At 39.4% G+C, this 16883-nt stretch overlaps 1 protein-coding gene across 1 annotated transcript in view; it reads left to right on the top strand.

Annotated features, from left to right (window-relative positions):
* ADAMTS9 (ADAM metallopeptidase with thrombospondin type 1 motif 9) overlaps positions 1-7539 on the top strand; it is a 223766-nt gene extending 216227 nt beyond the window's left edge. The window contains exons 33-34 of the mRNA XM_044675724.1: positions 5674-5772; positions 7429-7539. Of these exons, the coding sequence (XP_044531659.1) occupies positions 5674-5767 (94 nt within the window). The 3' untranslated portion in view covers positions 5768-5772; positions 7429-7539. The remainder of the gene's footprint in view (positions 1-5673; positions 5773-7428) is intronic.
* Positions 7540-16883: the final 9344 nt, after the last annotated feature.

The following is a 16883-nucleotide window of genomic DNA, read 5'->3' as shown; positions in this document are numbered from 1 at the left end:
AAGCAAAGCACTCTCTCTCTCTCTCTCTCTCTCTCTCTGTCTCTGTCTCTCTCTCTCTCTCTCTCTCTCTGTCTCTGTCTCTCTCTCTCTCTCTCTCATCTCTCTCTCTCTCTCTCTCCTCCCTCCTCTCTCCTCTCTCTCTTTCTCTCTCTCTCTCCCAACCCCCCATAGCATAATGTATTGAGGCTTTTCCCCCTTTCCACATCACCTTTTAAACCATTTTGCAGAAGGTTGAGAAGAGAATTTGATAATTAAATCAAGTGTGAAGCACTGACTGGTGGTCCCACCCCCACCCCCATCCCCTAATCAAGCTTCCCCTGTGGTAAATTCTTCAATGAGATGTGAACAGCCCTGGGTAATTAGGGGGAGCTGCTTAACCATGAAGCTAAAAGCAGGAAATGGCCCACAACCCAGACATGCTGGTAATTAGCAGGATAGAATTCTGCTTTTGTGAACATTGGGAAAATAGGGGGAAAGGCACAGAAATGGGGTGCCAGACTGGTTGGTGCTTGGATCCTGACAGGTTAGGTTTTCCAAGGATGCAGAATACAGAATAGCTAAAGCTGGCCAAATGCTTTTTTTTTTTTTTTTTTTTTTTTAATTTTAAACCCTTAACTTCTGTGTATTGACTTATAGGTGGAAGAGTGGTAAGGGTAGACAATGGGGGTCAAGTGACTTGCCCAGGGTCACACAGCTGGGAAGTGTCTGAGACCGGATTTGAACCTAGGACTTCCCGTCTCCAGGCCTGGCTCTCAATCCACTAAGCTACCCAGCTGCCCCCATGGCCAAATGCTTTTAACTGGGCAAAACGATTTATTACCTTCTCCCATGTGGTATATGACATATAGTAGGCACTTAATAATTGCATTTTGCTTCCTTCATCCTCTCATTGAAGCCTCACAGCTATTAGTACTACAGCTATTAGTGTGGCCATTTTACAGATGAAGAAATTGAGGCAGAGAGTGTGTAAGTAACTCACAAAGCCATATACTAGAGAACTTTCAATGGTGGTCTTTGAACCCAGGTCTTCCAGATCTTTTTTTTTTAAACCCTTAATTTCTGCTCTAGGCAGAAAAGCAGTATGGGCTAGGTGATGGGGGTTGAGTGACTTGTTTGGGCACCCCTATTGCCTATCCCTTACTGCGCTTCTTAGAAGAATACACAGGATTGATTCTAAGGTAAAGGTTTAAAAAATAAAATAAAAAAGAGACTTGCCCAAGGTCATACAGCTAAGAAGTATCCCAGGATTTGAACCCAGGATTTCCTATCTAAACCTGGTTCTCTATCTACTGAGTCACCTAGATGCCCTGGGTCTTTCAGAACCTTAATCTCAGCTCCCAGCCCCATACTGTCAGAGGGTTTTAGATTACAAGCTCAGGACCCCAGAGACCATCTGGTCCAACCTCTCATTTTCAAGTTGAGAATGCCAAGGACCAGGGTATTTGTTACACTCACTGAGTTGTCTTGGATCCTATTTTTTGGCCCAAATCTTTTAGCCCAATTCTATAACAAATATTGCTTTCTCTGCCTTTTGCAGTTTTCAGGAAGGTAGAAAGAGTTGAGGGAAGACTCAGATCTTGGAATGGAAAAAAAAAAAGATTACATTTAAAAATCCCTGACGAGGACTTCTACCTTGATGCCTCCTTATGCTTTTTTTAAGTGAAATAGGGAAGGAATTCTTCTAATTCTTTTCTTACCGCACAGTAGTATTCTATCACAGTCATATGCCATAACTTGTTAAATCTTTCCCAATGAATGACACACTTTCAATTTCTAATTCTTTGCCACTGCAAAAAGAACTATTATAAATTTTATATTTATATATATGAATCCTTTTTCTTTGATTTCTTTGCAATATAGACTTACTAATGGTATCACTGAGTCAAAGAGTATAAACCATTTAACTTTTTTGTCAAATTAGTCAATCTAATGAGTATGAGGTAGTATTTCAGAGTTTTTAAATTTTGCATTTCTCTAATTATTACTGATTTAGAGCTTTTTAAAAATATAGCCATTGATTGCTTAGATTTTTGCCTTTTGGAAATTGTTATATATTCTTTGACCATTTCCCAATTAGGGAATGCCTTTTGTTCTTACAAATTTTTTTTCTACCCTAAAACCTTCTGTCTTAGAATCAGTGCTATCTATTGGTTCCATGACAGAAAAACGGTAAGGGCTAGGCAACATAGTTAAGTGACTTGCCCAGGGTCACACAGCTAGGAAATGTCCAAGACCACTTTTTTTTTTTTTTATGTCATCTCTGGGTTGTAGATGTGCATCCTCTGATCTTTAAGTTTATTTTTTTTAAATTTAAACATTTATTAATATTCATTTTTAACATGGTTACATGATTCATGCTCCTACTTTCCCCTTCACCCCACTCACTCCCCCAACCATGCCGACGCACATTTCCACTGGTTTTAACATATGTCATCGATCAAGACCTATTTCCAAATTGTTGATAGTTGCATTGGGGTGGTAGTTTCAAGTCTACACCCCCAATCATGTCCACCCCAACCCATGTGTTCAAGTAGTTGTTTTTCTTATATGTTTCCTCTCCTGCAGTCCTTCCTCTGAATGTGGGTAGCATCTTTACCATAACTCCCTCAGAATTGTCCTGGGTCATTGCATTGCTGCTGGTACCCAAGACAACTTTTGAACCCAGGATCTCCCATCTCTAGGCCTGGCTCTCAATCTATTGAGCCACCTAGCTTCCCCTATTCTTATAAATCTAAATCTATTCCCTTATATAGCTTAAAAATAAGAACTTTATCAGAAAAAAACTTACCATACCAATTTTTTTAATCCATCTACTTGCTGCTCCCCAATTTTAGCTAATTTGATTTTATTTACACAAAAACTTTTGATTTTATGTAATCAAAATTGTCCATTTTATCTTCTTTTATTCTTTTTCTATCTTGTTTAATCATGACCTCTTCCCCCATCCTTAGATATGCCAGGCAATTTCTTCATTGCTCATGAGATTTTTTAATGATGTCAGCCTTTGTGTCTAAGTCACATACCCATTTGGAACTTGTCTTGGTATACGGTGGGAGATGTTGGTGAATACCTAGTTTGGGTCAGACAGCTTTCCAGTTTTCCCCACAGTTTTTGTGAAATAATAAATTCTTGCCTGAAGAGCTAAGCTCTTTGGGCTTATCAAACATGAGGCTGCCTGGTACGGATTCTTCTCTTCTTCCTGGACAGATGGACAGGTGAGCAGGACGCCTTCTGCTCATCAGCTTTTGAAAACAGGTTATGGGCCTAATGGAGAGAGAAATGACACTGTTAGAACACTATATTTTTTTCTCTCCCTCCAAAGTGCGGATCTCCCCCTAATTTTGTTTATGCTCTCCATTTGTTTATTGAGTCTTTTCTCCCTTCCATAATTAGTACAAAGGTAAACTTGAAACCGGTCTCTTGTCCAAATTCCAAATTCATAGAGTCCAAAATTAGCAAAGCTAAGCTGAACATCCCCAAAACAAACAAATCTGAGTGACATCGAAGTTATTTAGAGCAGAAACAACATTCTGGATTCTGGGGGATAGAAAATGCCTGCCATTAAGGAGCTTACATTCTATTGGAGGACACAACTCGCACACATTTAAGTAAATATACAATAGTAAAATGGGATAAAAGACAGTGAGAAGCAGGGGGGAAGGGAGCGCTGCTTAACAGAAATAGAACTAGACTTTGAACTAATGGCAGCCTAAGTGCCACCACGGACCTTTAGAATCAAGAGTAATTATTGCAATTCTGTGATTATGGAGGTATAATTAAGTGCTAAGTGGTAAGGGTTACTGACTGATTAAAGTGTGTTCGACAGGGAAAGCGCCTTGGAGAAGGTTGGAATTGAACTTGAATCACACATGTGCATGTACACACACACACACACACACACACACACACACACACACCCTTGGAGAGAATGGAATTCCTTCTGTGTCTGAAGAAGGAGAATGAGGCTTAATTTAAGGACCAGAATTCTAATAATTATAGGACCCAACAAAAGGACTGAGCTGCTTTGAGAGGCCTTGGGGTCCCTGTTATTGAAGGTTTTCCAACAGGCTGGATGCCTATTTGTTGGCTAGGTTGCAGGGGGAATTTTTAATTTAGATCTGAGTTCATCTAGACCTCCTCCAAGGTCCCGTCCATCTCTTAGCTGTTGTGGTTTCTTCTATACCCTTACAAAAATGACCCTTTCCGTTTTTTTGTTTTTTTTTTAACTTCTTTCAGTGACCAAATATTTATTCTCTCTCTTTCTCTCTTCCCTTAATTGAAAAAAAAAAAGAAAAAGAAAAAGAAAATCTTAATTACCAACAAGCTATAAAACTGTATAACCCTTTGACTCAGTCGTGCTGGTACTACGTAGCTCCACTAAAATGATCGAAGAGGGGGCAGCTGGGTAGCTCAGTGGATTGAGAGCCAGGCCTAGAGACGGGAGGTCCTAGGTTCAAATCTGGCCTCAGACACTTCCCAGCTGTGTGACCCTGGGCAAGTCACTTGACCCCCATTGCCCACCCTTACCACTCTTCCACCAAGGAGCCAATTCACAGAAGTTAAGGGNTCCACCTAGGAGCCAATTCACAGAAGTTAAGGGTTTTAAAAAGAAAATAAGAAAAAAAAATAAAATGATTAAAGAAAAAAGAGAAAGGATCCGTATTTTAAAAAAAAAGAATTGGGGGCAGCTAGGTAGCTCAGTGGATTGAGAGCTAAGCCTAGAGACAGGAGGTCCTAGGTTCAAATCCAGCCTCAGACATTTCCCAGCTGTGTGACCCTGGGCAAGTCACTTGACCCCCATTGCCCACCCTTACCACTCTTCCACCTAGGAACCTATACACAGAAGTTAAGGGTTTAAAAAAAAAAAAAAAGGAAAAAAAAAGACTTTAGAGCTGCTCTTTTTGCAGTGGCAAAAGCTTGGAAATTGAGAGGATGCCCATCGATTAGGGAATGACTCAACAAGTTATGGGATCTGAATGTGGTGGAATGTCATTGTGCTGTAAGAAGTGACCAAGGGGCTTATCTCAGGGAAACCCAAGAAGATTGGCATATGTATGTTATATATACATATATATTTTATTATAGAATTATAGAAAAGCTAGTATGAACTGATGCAAAGTGAAGTAAGTAGAACCAGGGGAGTAGTTATACAACAATAGCAATATTGTAAAAATGATCACCTTTGAAAGATTTAGTAACTGATCAATGTAATGACGAACCACAATTCTGTATGAAATATGTATGTGTGTATACACATGTATGTGTGCATGTACATACATATACACACATAAATGTGTGTTTCTTCATCTGCCCTCTGGGTCAGGGGTAGCACATTTCATTATTTCAATAATATTGAAATAATGGGATTGGTTGATTGATTAACAAAATGTCTTTTTAACTTCCATTTGATTGCAGATGGGGTTTGGACTACTAAAGTTGCCGATATAATGGGTGTTTGATTTCTCGTTTTAGCAGGTTTCTTAAAGTTTCAGGCTCAAAAGAAAGAAAGAAAGAAAGAAAGAAAGAAAGAAAGAAAGAAAGAAAGAAAGAAAGAAAGAAAGAAAGAAAGAAAGAAAGAAAGAAAGAGGAAACAGGGATCGTCTCTGGGCATGTCTATCCATGCACCTGAGCAAACATTACCACCAGTGGCTGCCTAACATGATGCTTCTCCTTTCAGGATGGCACCAAAGTCACAGGGAAATGTGGTGGATACTGTGGGAAATGCACACCATCCTCTGGAACTGGCCTGGAGGTGCGAGTGCTCTAACAATGGTAGGTTTCTATGGGGTCTATCTTTGGGGATAAAGGATGAATGATTCCAGCAGGTGGGGGGGACAATAAGAGGCAGATATCTTTTGGAAGGACATGAACGTGCTACTCCTAAGCCAATGGCAGTAAGGCTTTTTTGTTTATTTGTTGTTGTTTTTTTTTTCCTTTTGGTCCCTGTCTCTTCTTACTCCCCACTTCCTCCTCACTGGGTTCTCCTAGGCTAAAATAGCTTCTTTTCCACACCTGGGATCATTCAATTCAATTCTATTCAGTAAATATTTATTAGGTGCCACCTATGTACCAGGCACTATGCCAAGTGCTGGGGATACAAAAAAGCCAAAGACAGTGTGGGGAAATCAGTTCAAAGAAGTATGGGTGTAGAGAAGTCTTACAGAAGAGCTGACTTCAGATATCTGAGGCCGGCTGTCAGATGGGACCGAGAGAATAGACCGGTCTCCCTTGCCCCAGAAGTCAAAAGTGGGTACCATCAGTGAAAGTCTCAGACAGGTAGATGAAGGTTCAATATAAAGAAAAGTGCCCTAACAACAAGAGCTGTTTGGAATTGGAGTAGACTGTCTCCACAGGGAAATTCTTAAGCCAAAGCGGAATGAGGAAATTCTTGCTCAAGGACAACTCGGACTGGATGGTTTCTAAGATCATGTCCCAGCTCCCCTAGGTGCTGAATAACCCTCACTGCGCCAGAGTAAGCAAGTTCTAAAAGTAGAGATTGGTGCCTATTTGGCAGTTAATTCGGAGGAGGAGGAGAAACCCAGTAATGGAGAGTACTACCTACCTACTATCTATATGTCTATTTATCTACCTACCTATCCATGTATCTGTCTACCTACCTACCATTCTGTCTTTCTATCTATCTCTCTATCCATATCTGTCTGTTTATCCATCCATCCATCCATCTGTGTATCTATCTATTTTAAATATATTTCAGCCACTTTTCACTTGTGTCTGACTCTTTGTGATTCCATTTAATGTTTTCTTGGCTCAGATACTGGAGTGGTTTCCCATTTCCTTCTCCAGCTCATTTGACAGATGAGGAAACTGAGGTAAACAGGATTAAGAGACTTGCCCAGGATCACATAGCTAGTCATTTTCTGAGACCAGATTTGAACTCTGGAAAATTAATCTTCCTCACTCCAGACCTGGCACTCTGTCCACTATATATATATTACCTAGCTATCTGTATTTTTAAATATCTAACTGTTTATTCATCAGTAAAAACCCAGGTTGTGTGTGTGTATGTGTATAGATATAAATATAGATTATAGATAGATATATATATATATAAGATTCAGGAAAGGATAAATGCTTGAAAGAATACTGTTACCTAATATTTATCATCATCATCATCATTTTTACTTTCTCCTCATCATCACCTGTTAAGCTATGTGACCTTGGGCAAATCCCTTAACCTCTGTTTGCCTCAGTTTCCACATCTGTAAAATAAAAAGAAGAATAGCACTTAACTCCCAGGATGGTCATGAGAATCAAATGAGATAATATTTTAAATGGTTTTCACACCTTAAAATGATGTAAAAATATATCCATTCATTATTACCATCATCCATCATCATCATTATAAGACTTTAAAGTTTGCAAACCATTTGCCTACATTGTAAAGAATCTCTATTTTGTTTCTTACAGGTGCTTTAAAAAGGAAATCATTATGGGATGGATGAAGGATCATAATGCAATACCTCCACCTTAAATTTGTTTGTGTGTGTGCATGAAGACTTGTGTGTGTGAGAGCGTGTGTGTGTGTGTGTGTATGTGTGTGTACATAAACATATATATATATGTGGAATATCCTAATGATGTAAAGTTTAATATTTATGTTTAAAATTATTTATTGCGATTTAATATTTTTGTACGTAAAATGTTTCTATTGCGGCTGCTTTTGTTCTCGTTGTGTCCTTTGCAGTCAAACTACTGCATTTTACGTACTCTACATCATATGTAGTTCTGTGACAAAGTGCTCCTTTATTATTATCACGGTACATTATTGTTTACTTTCGATATGTACGTTGTAATGTTACTTTTTTTAATTGTAATTTTTTTTAAAAAGCAAAACCACACCCCTCTTAAGGTGCTACATGAATCACATAAAGTTGTTTGTTTTTTTCTTTTTTGGCATTTTAATGGAATGGTTTCTAGGAAAATATAGCAGCTCGTACATAAAGCAGTAACAGACTCGTATCACAGATTATACCAACTTTTAATCATGTCAAGTCCGTGTTCAGTTTCACAACGCTCTCTGTGAAAAGCAACTGTACTGGTGCTAACGTCGTATGTTTTTCAATGATGTTTAGGATTAGAATAGAGAACATAGACCCCAAAATGGAAGAATGGAAGGAAAACTTGAGATGGACAAAAAATCATTTTGATTAAACGAAATGATCTAGCGTTTATCCTAACATTGTGAACGTCTGCTTTTCTTTTTTCAAGAGAGTAGACCCCGTTCTTTTTCTATCGTTAATCACTCACTACATTGCTTCTGCACGTGGTGCCTTGATTTCCCTGCAAATAGAAATGGAAGTTGATGGAGCTGCCACATTACAGAGATGCCAAAAAAAAAAAAAATGAATGTAGTCAGATGGTTTTGCCAATAGAACCTAAAAATATGAGCAAATCACCAGAGTTCCCCCACTGGCCAGTGTGAGATCAGTGACTGGTGAAGGGTGGCATGCTGAAGAACAGAACCAGTGATGTGGGTCATGTATATTGTATAGTGTCTTATTTTTATTTATATCCTTGCCCATATCCTGACCTTTGGGTCCCTGGGTCCTTGGGGCCACGCCAGGTTCCATGGCTGTCCTAAGGGGACGGAGTTTATTATAAGCAGAATGAGGCTACGGAGTCCAAGATGATCACTTTTCATTAACGCGCTGTGCAAGACTTCACCTGGATATGGATGTGCCAAAGACTTGGTGTTTGTCCTTCCGCGTTCCCAGTCTGACCGGAAGGAGGACAGTATCACCAGGGCCTTCATCTAGAAGACCCTCGAGTTGAGATTTCTTTCCCCGATTCTGAGGACCAAAGAGATTAGGAAAAGTTGGACAGTTTTCTCCAAGCCCAAGCAAAACTTCAGGGAAAAATATACTCCATGTATGTATGTGTTATTTTCCATTATTAAGGCATTATTAAAAACCTATTATGAATAAATACAATGACCACATCCAACCATTTGTAACCCATATGTTTCCTAGACTCTTCTTTGTGTTGGTGAGGAAATGCTTCCAGTTGTTTTCCATATTTCTCCTTTGGGATGGGTTACAGATTTTTTGAAGTCACACTGAGGGCTATTCTGATTCCCAAGGAAGAGAAGCCATTGGGCCTTTGCCCCGATCTTTCTTTTGAACACCCAGTTCCAGCAGACGTTTCTTCTGGTGACTACGGCTAGATCTACACAGCAGCGAGAGAATAGCATTAAGATTCGTGCATGGGTATAGAAACTTGTCCAACGTTGGAAATAGTACTACGCTGCAAATGATTTTGTGTGTGTCAAATTCAGGAGGAGTTTCTCTAAAAGCAAAAACAACAACAACAAATTTTCCTCATTGGCTTTCAGCGAGTCAGAATAGTAGCTTGAGCTGTGAAACACTTTGCCAAAATCTACAAAAATGATTTGTTTGGCATTTCCCTGACCGGTTTGGTAACCCCATTAATGAAGAAATCAGTTAAATAATAAAATAAACATTTACCAGGTGATTGCTATGTGCCAGGCATTGTGCTAAGATTGCAAAAACAAAACAGTCGCTGCTCTCAAGTTCCTTATGTTTTCTCAAGGAAAGACATTGTTGGTATTGAAGAAAGTGGAAATCAAAAGGTTTGGGTTCAAATCCCACCTCTTGGTACTATAGATCTGTACCTATAGGACCTTATGCAAAATACTGGATCCTAGTTCCCTTAATTCTAAATGAAGGATTTGAACTACACAGTCTCTGAGGCCCTATTTGGCTCTGCACTTATGACCCCACATACACATATTAGTATCTATAAAGTACAAAATAATTGCAAATAGCGTTACGCCTTCCACCCTGACCAGCGTTCATCTCCTTTCTTTGGTACCCTTTTTTTAATGTGTTTTCCCCCAATATTGCTTTAAAACATGCCTTTATGGTAGTCACTTTCCTCATTACTTTCTGAGCTTTAGCAAAATCCCAGCCATTTCTTATCAAAACATGCTGTGGTCATGCTCATCTCTTATTGCCCACTCTCACTCACATCTTTCCTATATGTTTCCTTTAAAATTCTAAGTATTGCTGAATTCTTTCAGCAGCCTCTTCAAACTCCCATTTTTCTTCCTCATCCTGAAGAAGGAAATGACAAACCACTCCAGTATCTGTGAAATGATCTTTGAATAAACAATATTCAGTATAAAAAGAGCCAATAAAAACTGACTTTAGATAAGACTAAACATTGCAAAGCACAGTGTCTCATTTGAGCCTCACAATGAAGTGAGGGAGGTAACTAGAGAGATTATCATCCTCATTTTACAGCTGAGGAAACTGAGTCAAATTTCAGTGACTTGCCCAGGGTCATACAACTAGTAAATATCAGAGATGGGATTTGAATTCAGGGCTCCAAGTTCAGTTCTCTCTCTGTCTTTATTTCTCTGACTCACTTTCTCCTTTTCTCTTCTCTCCTTTTTTCTCCTTTTCTCTCTGTCTGTCTGTCTCCCTCTGTATCCATCTCTGCCTCTCTTTCCCCCAAATTTCAAATGTCAACTAAAATGAGCATTTCCACATGAAGTATAAAACAGAAAAAAATAGGGTTGTACATGAAACTGAACATCCCTATTATGTATTGCTTGTTTTTCTTTCTTAAGTGCACAATAAGTTCAACTTGTAGTTTTCAAAGCTGTCCTACTTGCCTGTGCTTCTTTCTGGCCTTCTACATCCAGCACTCATCTCTATATCCCAGTTCTTTTTCTAACACATTAAAATGTTTATTTATTTGTACTTGTCCCCACACACACACACTTTGAGAATACTTTGTGTATATATACATATGTGCACATACACATATTAAAAGGACAAATTTATGAGCAAAATGAGGTAAAATGGTTTTGGATTTGAACTTCAGAAGACTTGTATTGAAATATTTCCTCAGATCCTTATTCTTAGGTGACCCTAAGCAAGTCCCTTAACCTCTCCATGCCTCAGTTTACTTAATTGTAAAATTAAGAGGATTAGACATGACCTCCAAGGTCCCTTCCGATTCTAAATCCATGATTATTTTTCCTTTTCTCTCTATAAAAAGAATCAGCATCTCTATCTTTCAATTCACCAGCAAATACTGAATGTTAAGATGTGCTTGGCCCCATTCTACTTCATTTTAAAATATCAGATCTACCAAAATTCATTTTGAACACCACCTTCCAGGCACAAACTTCCTGCATTAAATGAAATGTCCTCATTCTATTTTAAGCTGTTCTTCTGAGGGGAAAAAAAATAGGGGAGAGAGAAAATGCCTTTTCTGCCTTAGGAAAAGAACCTTGTCCTTCAAGTAATGCTTAAGATATACTAGTTCATTTGTGACAAAGAAATGTTTCTAATATGCAATATTAGCCTCTATCCTTTTGGTGGCAAGATGTCCCCCATGAGGCAGTGATGGAAGGATGGCTAAAGAACTGGCCTCAAACTCAGAAAGGTTGAAGTTCCTGTCCCTTCTTTAATGGACCAACTGTCCATGAGGTTTTCTTGGCAGAGATAGTAGAGTAATTTGTCATTTCCTTCTTCAGTTTTATAAAGGCAAAAGTAAAGTGACTTGCCCAGGGTCACACAGCTAGTAAGTATCTGAGGTCAGATTTGAACTGGTCTTTCTGAGTCTAAGTCTATTGCTATCCCTGTGCCCTCTAGCCGCCCTATCCTTATGGGTCTCCTCCTATAATACATTACCCTTTTTTTATTTTGAACGAATGGGTAAAATGGGAAGCAAGTCATGAGGAAGCTATGGCATCAAAATCAATTGATATCACAAGGTTTCAAACAATATTCTCATTCCACTGATGTTGGTTACTTCAAGTCAAGTCAACAAGTATCTATTAACTGTTTATTATGAGTCGGGTACTGTGCTGAGTGCTAGGAGTACATAAAGAAGAAGAAAGGCATCCTGCCTTCAAGGAGCTTACATTTTATTTAGGGAAAGCAACATGTAAAAGGAAGGGAAATGGGATGGGAGCAGGCTGTAGCAGAGCATCCGTGCAAGAGACTTGGTGGTGAATTCCTGAGAGGAAGAAGCCAGGTTGGGAGATGGGCAAAGGACAGCTGACCTGAGGCTTCATATTAAGGATTCTGGGAGGAATTGCCAAATGTAGGAGGGGGCCACAAGTGCAGAAGGTTCTTCCAAGTCAAGAAGACATTTAAGGCACAATAGGGGTCCAGAGAAGCAAGGAAGGATGGCTGAATGGACCCAGGTCAGTCATCCCTTATTGTTCTTCCTTTCTTTTGTGATGATACCGACACAAATTATCTATGCAGTATGTAGGGCATGGCAGCAAAACTGTATTAAGTGGATTGACTGGAGAAGGGGGTATTAATTATATTTCTGTTTAGAATGGTCACCACAGGCCCCTTCCAAGTCAAAATTATTTGAGGTGAAAGTTGAAAATCTTTCCAAAAAATAGTTCACTTCCCTGCCTTAATCAGCATAGCACAACAGATGCGGTAAAGTCTCTCACTGATTAAACATCTAGAGCTCCGAACACCTGTATGAACATGGATAGGTGAAGGAACCTGGAGGACACACCATGAAAAAGAAAATTTAGCCATGCTCTTATGTGTCCATTATCTCATGGATAAGAGCATTTCCTCCATCAGTGTATACTGCCACTCTTCCACACCCTTTTATCCTGGATCATGCCATCTCCCAGACCTTTTCTAGAAGATGAACCCAAGCAATGTGCTAGAGGTTTCCCTTTGTGGCTTTTGACATTTGGTGAGTACCAGTCCAGATTGTGGATCCATCATCATCCCTCCTTGCTACGTTACCATCTCAGCTCCTCTTCTGTTTGTATATTTCTTGGATCAATCCATTAAGAAGCATTTGTTCATCACCTTTCCCCTGGACAATTGTAATAGCCTGCTGCTGGGTCTGCTGCCTCAAGTCTCCTCACTCCAACCCATCATTCATTCAGCCACTTAAGTGATTTTCCTAAAGTACAAGTCCTACCATGTTACTATCCTACCCAGTAAATTCCAGTGGCTCCCTGTTGCCTCCAGGAACAATTACAAAATGGTCTCTTTGGCCTTTCCTCCCCTAACCTAGGCCCCTCCTACCTTTACTGTCTTCTTACACCTTTCTCCCAACATATACTCCACAATCTGGTGACACTGGGCTCTTTCCTATTCCAAGACACTTCTCAGTTCCTGACATTATCTCTGTCGGTCCCCCATGCCTGGAATGCTTTTCCTACTCTGTCCTAACTAATGACCTCTCTGGCTTTCTTTAACTCCCAACTAAAATCCTGTCTCCTACAGGAAGTCTTCCCCAACCCCTCTTAATTCCAGTGCCTTCCTTCTGTTAATTATTCCCATTTATCCTGTCTACAGTTTCTTCATACATACTTATTGCCCCTTGTCTCTCCCATTAGATTGCAAGCTCCTTGAGGGCAGGCACTATCTTTTGTCTCCTTGTCTCCTCAACACTTAGCACAGTGGTATGTAGCAGGCATTTAATAAATTGATTGTGTGAGAATTTCACATGCTATATTAATTTCTGTGAAGATGAAAATTAATATACAAGAACAAGTATTATATTTTTTAAAGTTTATTAATAATAACTAAAGTAAAAAGCTAACTAAACCACCCAGCCTGCTCACCAAAGAAGAGAGAGAAGAGGGAGGAGCTACAGAATTTATAAAACAATAACATGACCACAAAAGCATGGAGGCACAGGAGAGATTAGAGGGAATTTTGGGAAATACTAAGGGACTTCTAGGGGATAAAGTCCAAAGGTTCAAAATCTCCATTTATACATTTCTATTGTAAGAGGGGAAAATAGATATTTAAGGTATGGTTGCCAGAAATCAATTAACTTGATTTCAAAATAAAACAGACCCAAATCAGGATGACTTTTATGGTGATTTACTTACAATTAGGAAAGCTGAAGATAGGGAAGTTGAGAGAAACTCTGTCCCAGACCAGAGGCCAAACCAGGTAGGAATTTAGAGGCCCCAGCAGAGGAGCACAGAGGTTAATTAAACAAGGCTTCTAGCCACAAGGCCTCCTCTAAGAAGAGAGGCTTCCTTGAGGCTGGAGCCTCCAGAAACACCAAGGGAAGAGAAAGAGAGTCAGCCTAACTTACCCAAGAGACAATTCAAAGGGAAGCAGTCTGAGGTCTCACCAGAGATCCTTCCAAAACAAGTTCAAAGCACCAACTGCCTCCACAGGAAGTTACCATCATATTTAAAAGATAGCATCTTCGTCACTTCCTGCATCCACCTCCAATTTCAAGTGGACAAATGGCAGCCTCAACACTGTTTTTGATTTGTTACTTACTATCATGTGTGGGTAACAGACCTCCCCCCTCCCCACTTAATTCTAAGTTGGGTGGGGTGACATTATTTCTGGTGGCTAGAGTCTAAACAATGATCCATTTACACACTATATAAGGATCATTTGGAATTTCTGTGTTTTTCTGTGTCTGGGTTGAACCAGGGAATTCCATCCAGTCTACTGCTTTTTGCATTTTCTTTGTCCTTTTGAATTCCAAGGAATATATTCCCTTTTAACAGAATTTGCCTGAGGGAAAGGAGAGACAATAAGCTATAGTTTGGGAAGAGGTTGAAAGTTTGGTGGATCACCTCCTAATTAGCTATTTACCAATTAGAGATGTCTAGGGATGCCCTAAGTCAGTATTTCCCAAACTTTTTTGGCCTACCACCCCCTTTCCAGAAAAAATATTACTTAGCCCCCTGTCACATACTATCACCGCCCCCTTACAGTTATTCACTGCTCCCAAATGCACCTGTGGCCATCACTTCTCCTCTGGAATCGCTGAAGCACCCACCAGGGGGCGGTGGCACCCACTTCGGTAATCACTGCCCTAAGTGTATTTAGATATCTACCTGCCAGATTTACAGGGTCTATGGTCATGGGAGAGGGCCAGTGACTTATTTATTGGTTATAATGCTAGCCTAATCAATAAATCAATGGCCATAAATCAGTCTCTCAAAATAATTTTAATCATAACAATTGATTAGTTGAGTGATAGCGATACCTCCAAAACAAAGCAGATCCTGCCCTCCTGGAACTTGTTTTCTATCAGGGAAAACAACATGTATACATATTAGTATACGCTAAATACAAAGATCCCATCCTTTATACCACTTCTTGTCAGTTATTGTAAATATATGATGGAACCTAATAGAAATACTGATAATGGGAGATAGATGAATATATTTTAGCTATACTATGGATCATAGAGATAGGTCATAGATAAAGCAAGTATCAGATGTAGGATTTGAACTCGGGTCCTCAGACTCCAGATTCTATATTCTTTCACCTATCTTATGCTGATTTATATGGACTAGTCTATTATTTATTGTTTATAACATTATTTATAACATGGCTTAGTGGAGAAGAGTGTTCTGAGTGGCAAGCAATAGACATAAAGTCGTTTGGGAAGGGGGTAGGTACACATTCTTTATAAGTTCAGTATTATATCCAAAACAAAAACAAAAAACTACATACTTTCTTGATAGAATCTTTTCCTAAAATGGATTGGCTCTATTTTTCTCTCCTGTTCTCTGGGCTTTCAGGAAGATCTTAGGTCCAGTTTTTATTCTCCGAGAATGTAGGCTTTCCCAGTGTTTTAGAGATGTGCAGAAATGTTTCTGTGTATACAAATGGGGCAAATAGAGAATTTGTGCCTACAGAGTTCTCATTCTTTCAGGTCACAGTTGCTCTATGGACTCTCAAAAGCACCCTTAGATGTTCATGGAAGCAGTGGGGAAAATACTGGACTGGGTGTCCAGGAACTTGAATTCTAATCCTACTTTGACCACAAATGGGCTGTATGGATTTAGGCAACTCAATCTTTTTGAAATTTTTCTTCTTCTTTGGCATTTGAAAAATATTTATTAAGTACTTTCTACATGCCAAGCGCTATAGTGTAGTAAAAAGAGCACTAGATTCAGAGTCAGTAATCCTGGAGTAGAATCCCATTTACTACCTGGGAGACTGTGGCCCAGTGACTACACCTTTGTGTTTCCTCCCATCTCTGACACTAACTACCCGTGTGATCCCTTGATTTCCTCCTCTACAAAATGAGAGGATTTGATTCAATGACCTCTAAAAACCCTTCCAGTTCTAAATCTCTGCTCCTATGAACTCTCTACTCGGGTTTTTAAATTTTATATTCTGCTAATTAGGGATCACGAGACTGGAAATTAAAAGACTCGCATTCACATCTCAGCTTTTGATCTATAAGTGAGGAAGTCTGTATTTTACAGACCTAATCACAGATGGTGAGGTGGCTCAGAGAATAGAGTGTCAGACTTGGAGTCAGGAAGAGTCATCTTCCTGAATTCAAATCTGGCCTCTGACACTTACTGGCAGGAAGATCCAGGGCAAGTCACTTAATCCTCTTTGCCTTGGTTTCCTCATTTGTAAAATGAGCTGGAGAAGAAAATGGCAAACTGCTCCAGTACCTTTGCCAAAGAAACCCTCAAAAGGAGCCATGAATAATAAGACTTGAGTGAAGTGACTGAACAACAACAAATTACAGAAAAAGGGACCAGTAAAGAGAGAATAAACTAATTGTAAAATTACGGCTACACCAAGTGGTCCCTTTATACAAGGTATAAAAAAATCTCTCCAGTGAATACCATACATTTAAGAATGATAAGCCTCTGGGGGGCAGCTAGGTGACTTCCGTGATTTAGAGCCAGGCTTCAAGATGGGAGGTCCTGGGTTCAAAATTGATCTTGGACACTTCCTAGCTGTGTGACCCTGGGCAAGCCATTAAACCTCCATTGCCCAGCTTTTACAGCTCTTCTGCCTTGGAACCAGTCACAGTCTTGATTCTAAGATGGAAGGTAAGGGCTTAAAAAAAAAAAAAAAAAAAAAAAAAAAAAAAAAAAAAAAAAAAAAAAA

Source organism: Gracilinanus agilis, chromosome 1 (assembly GCF_016433145.1).
Source record: "Gracilinanus agilis isolate LMUSP501 chromosome 1, AgileGrace, whole genome shotgun sequence".
NCBI lineage: Eukaryota > Metazoa > Chordata > Mammalia > Didelphimorphia > Didelphidae > Gracilinanus > Gracilinanus agilis.
The sequence above is the reverse complement of the archived record's forward strand: the minus strand, read 5'-3'. Positions and strand labels throughout refer to the sequence as shown.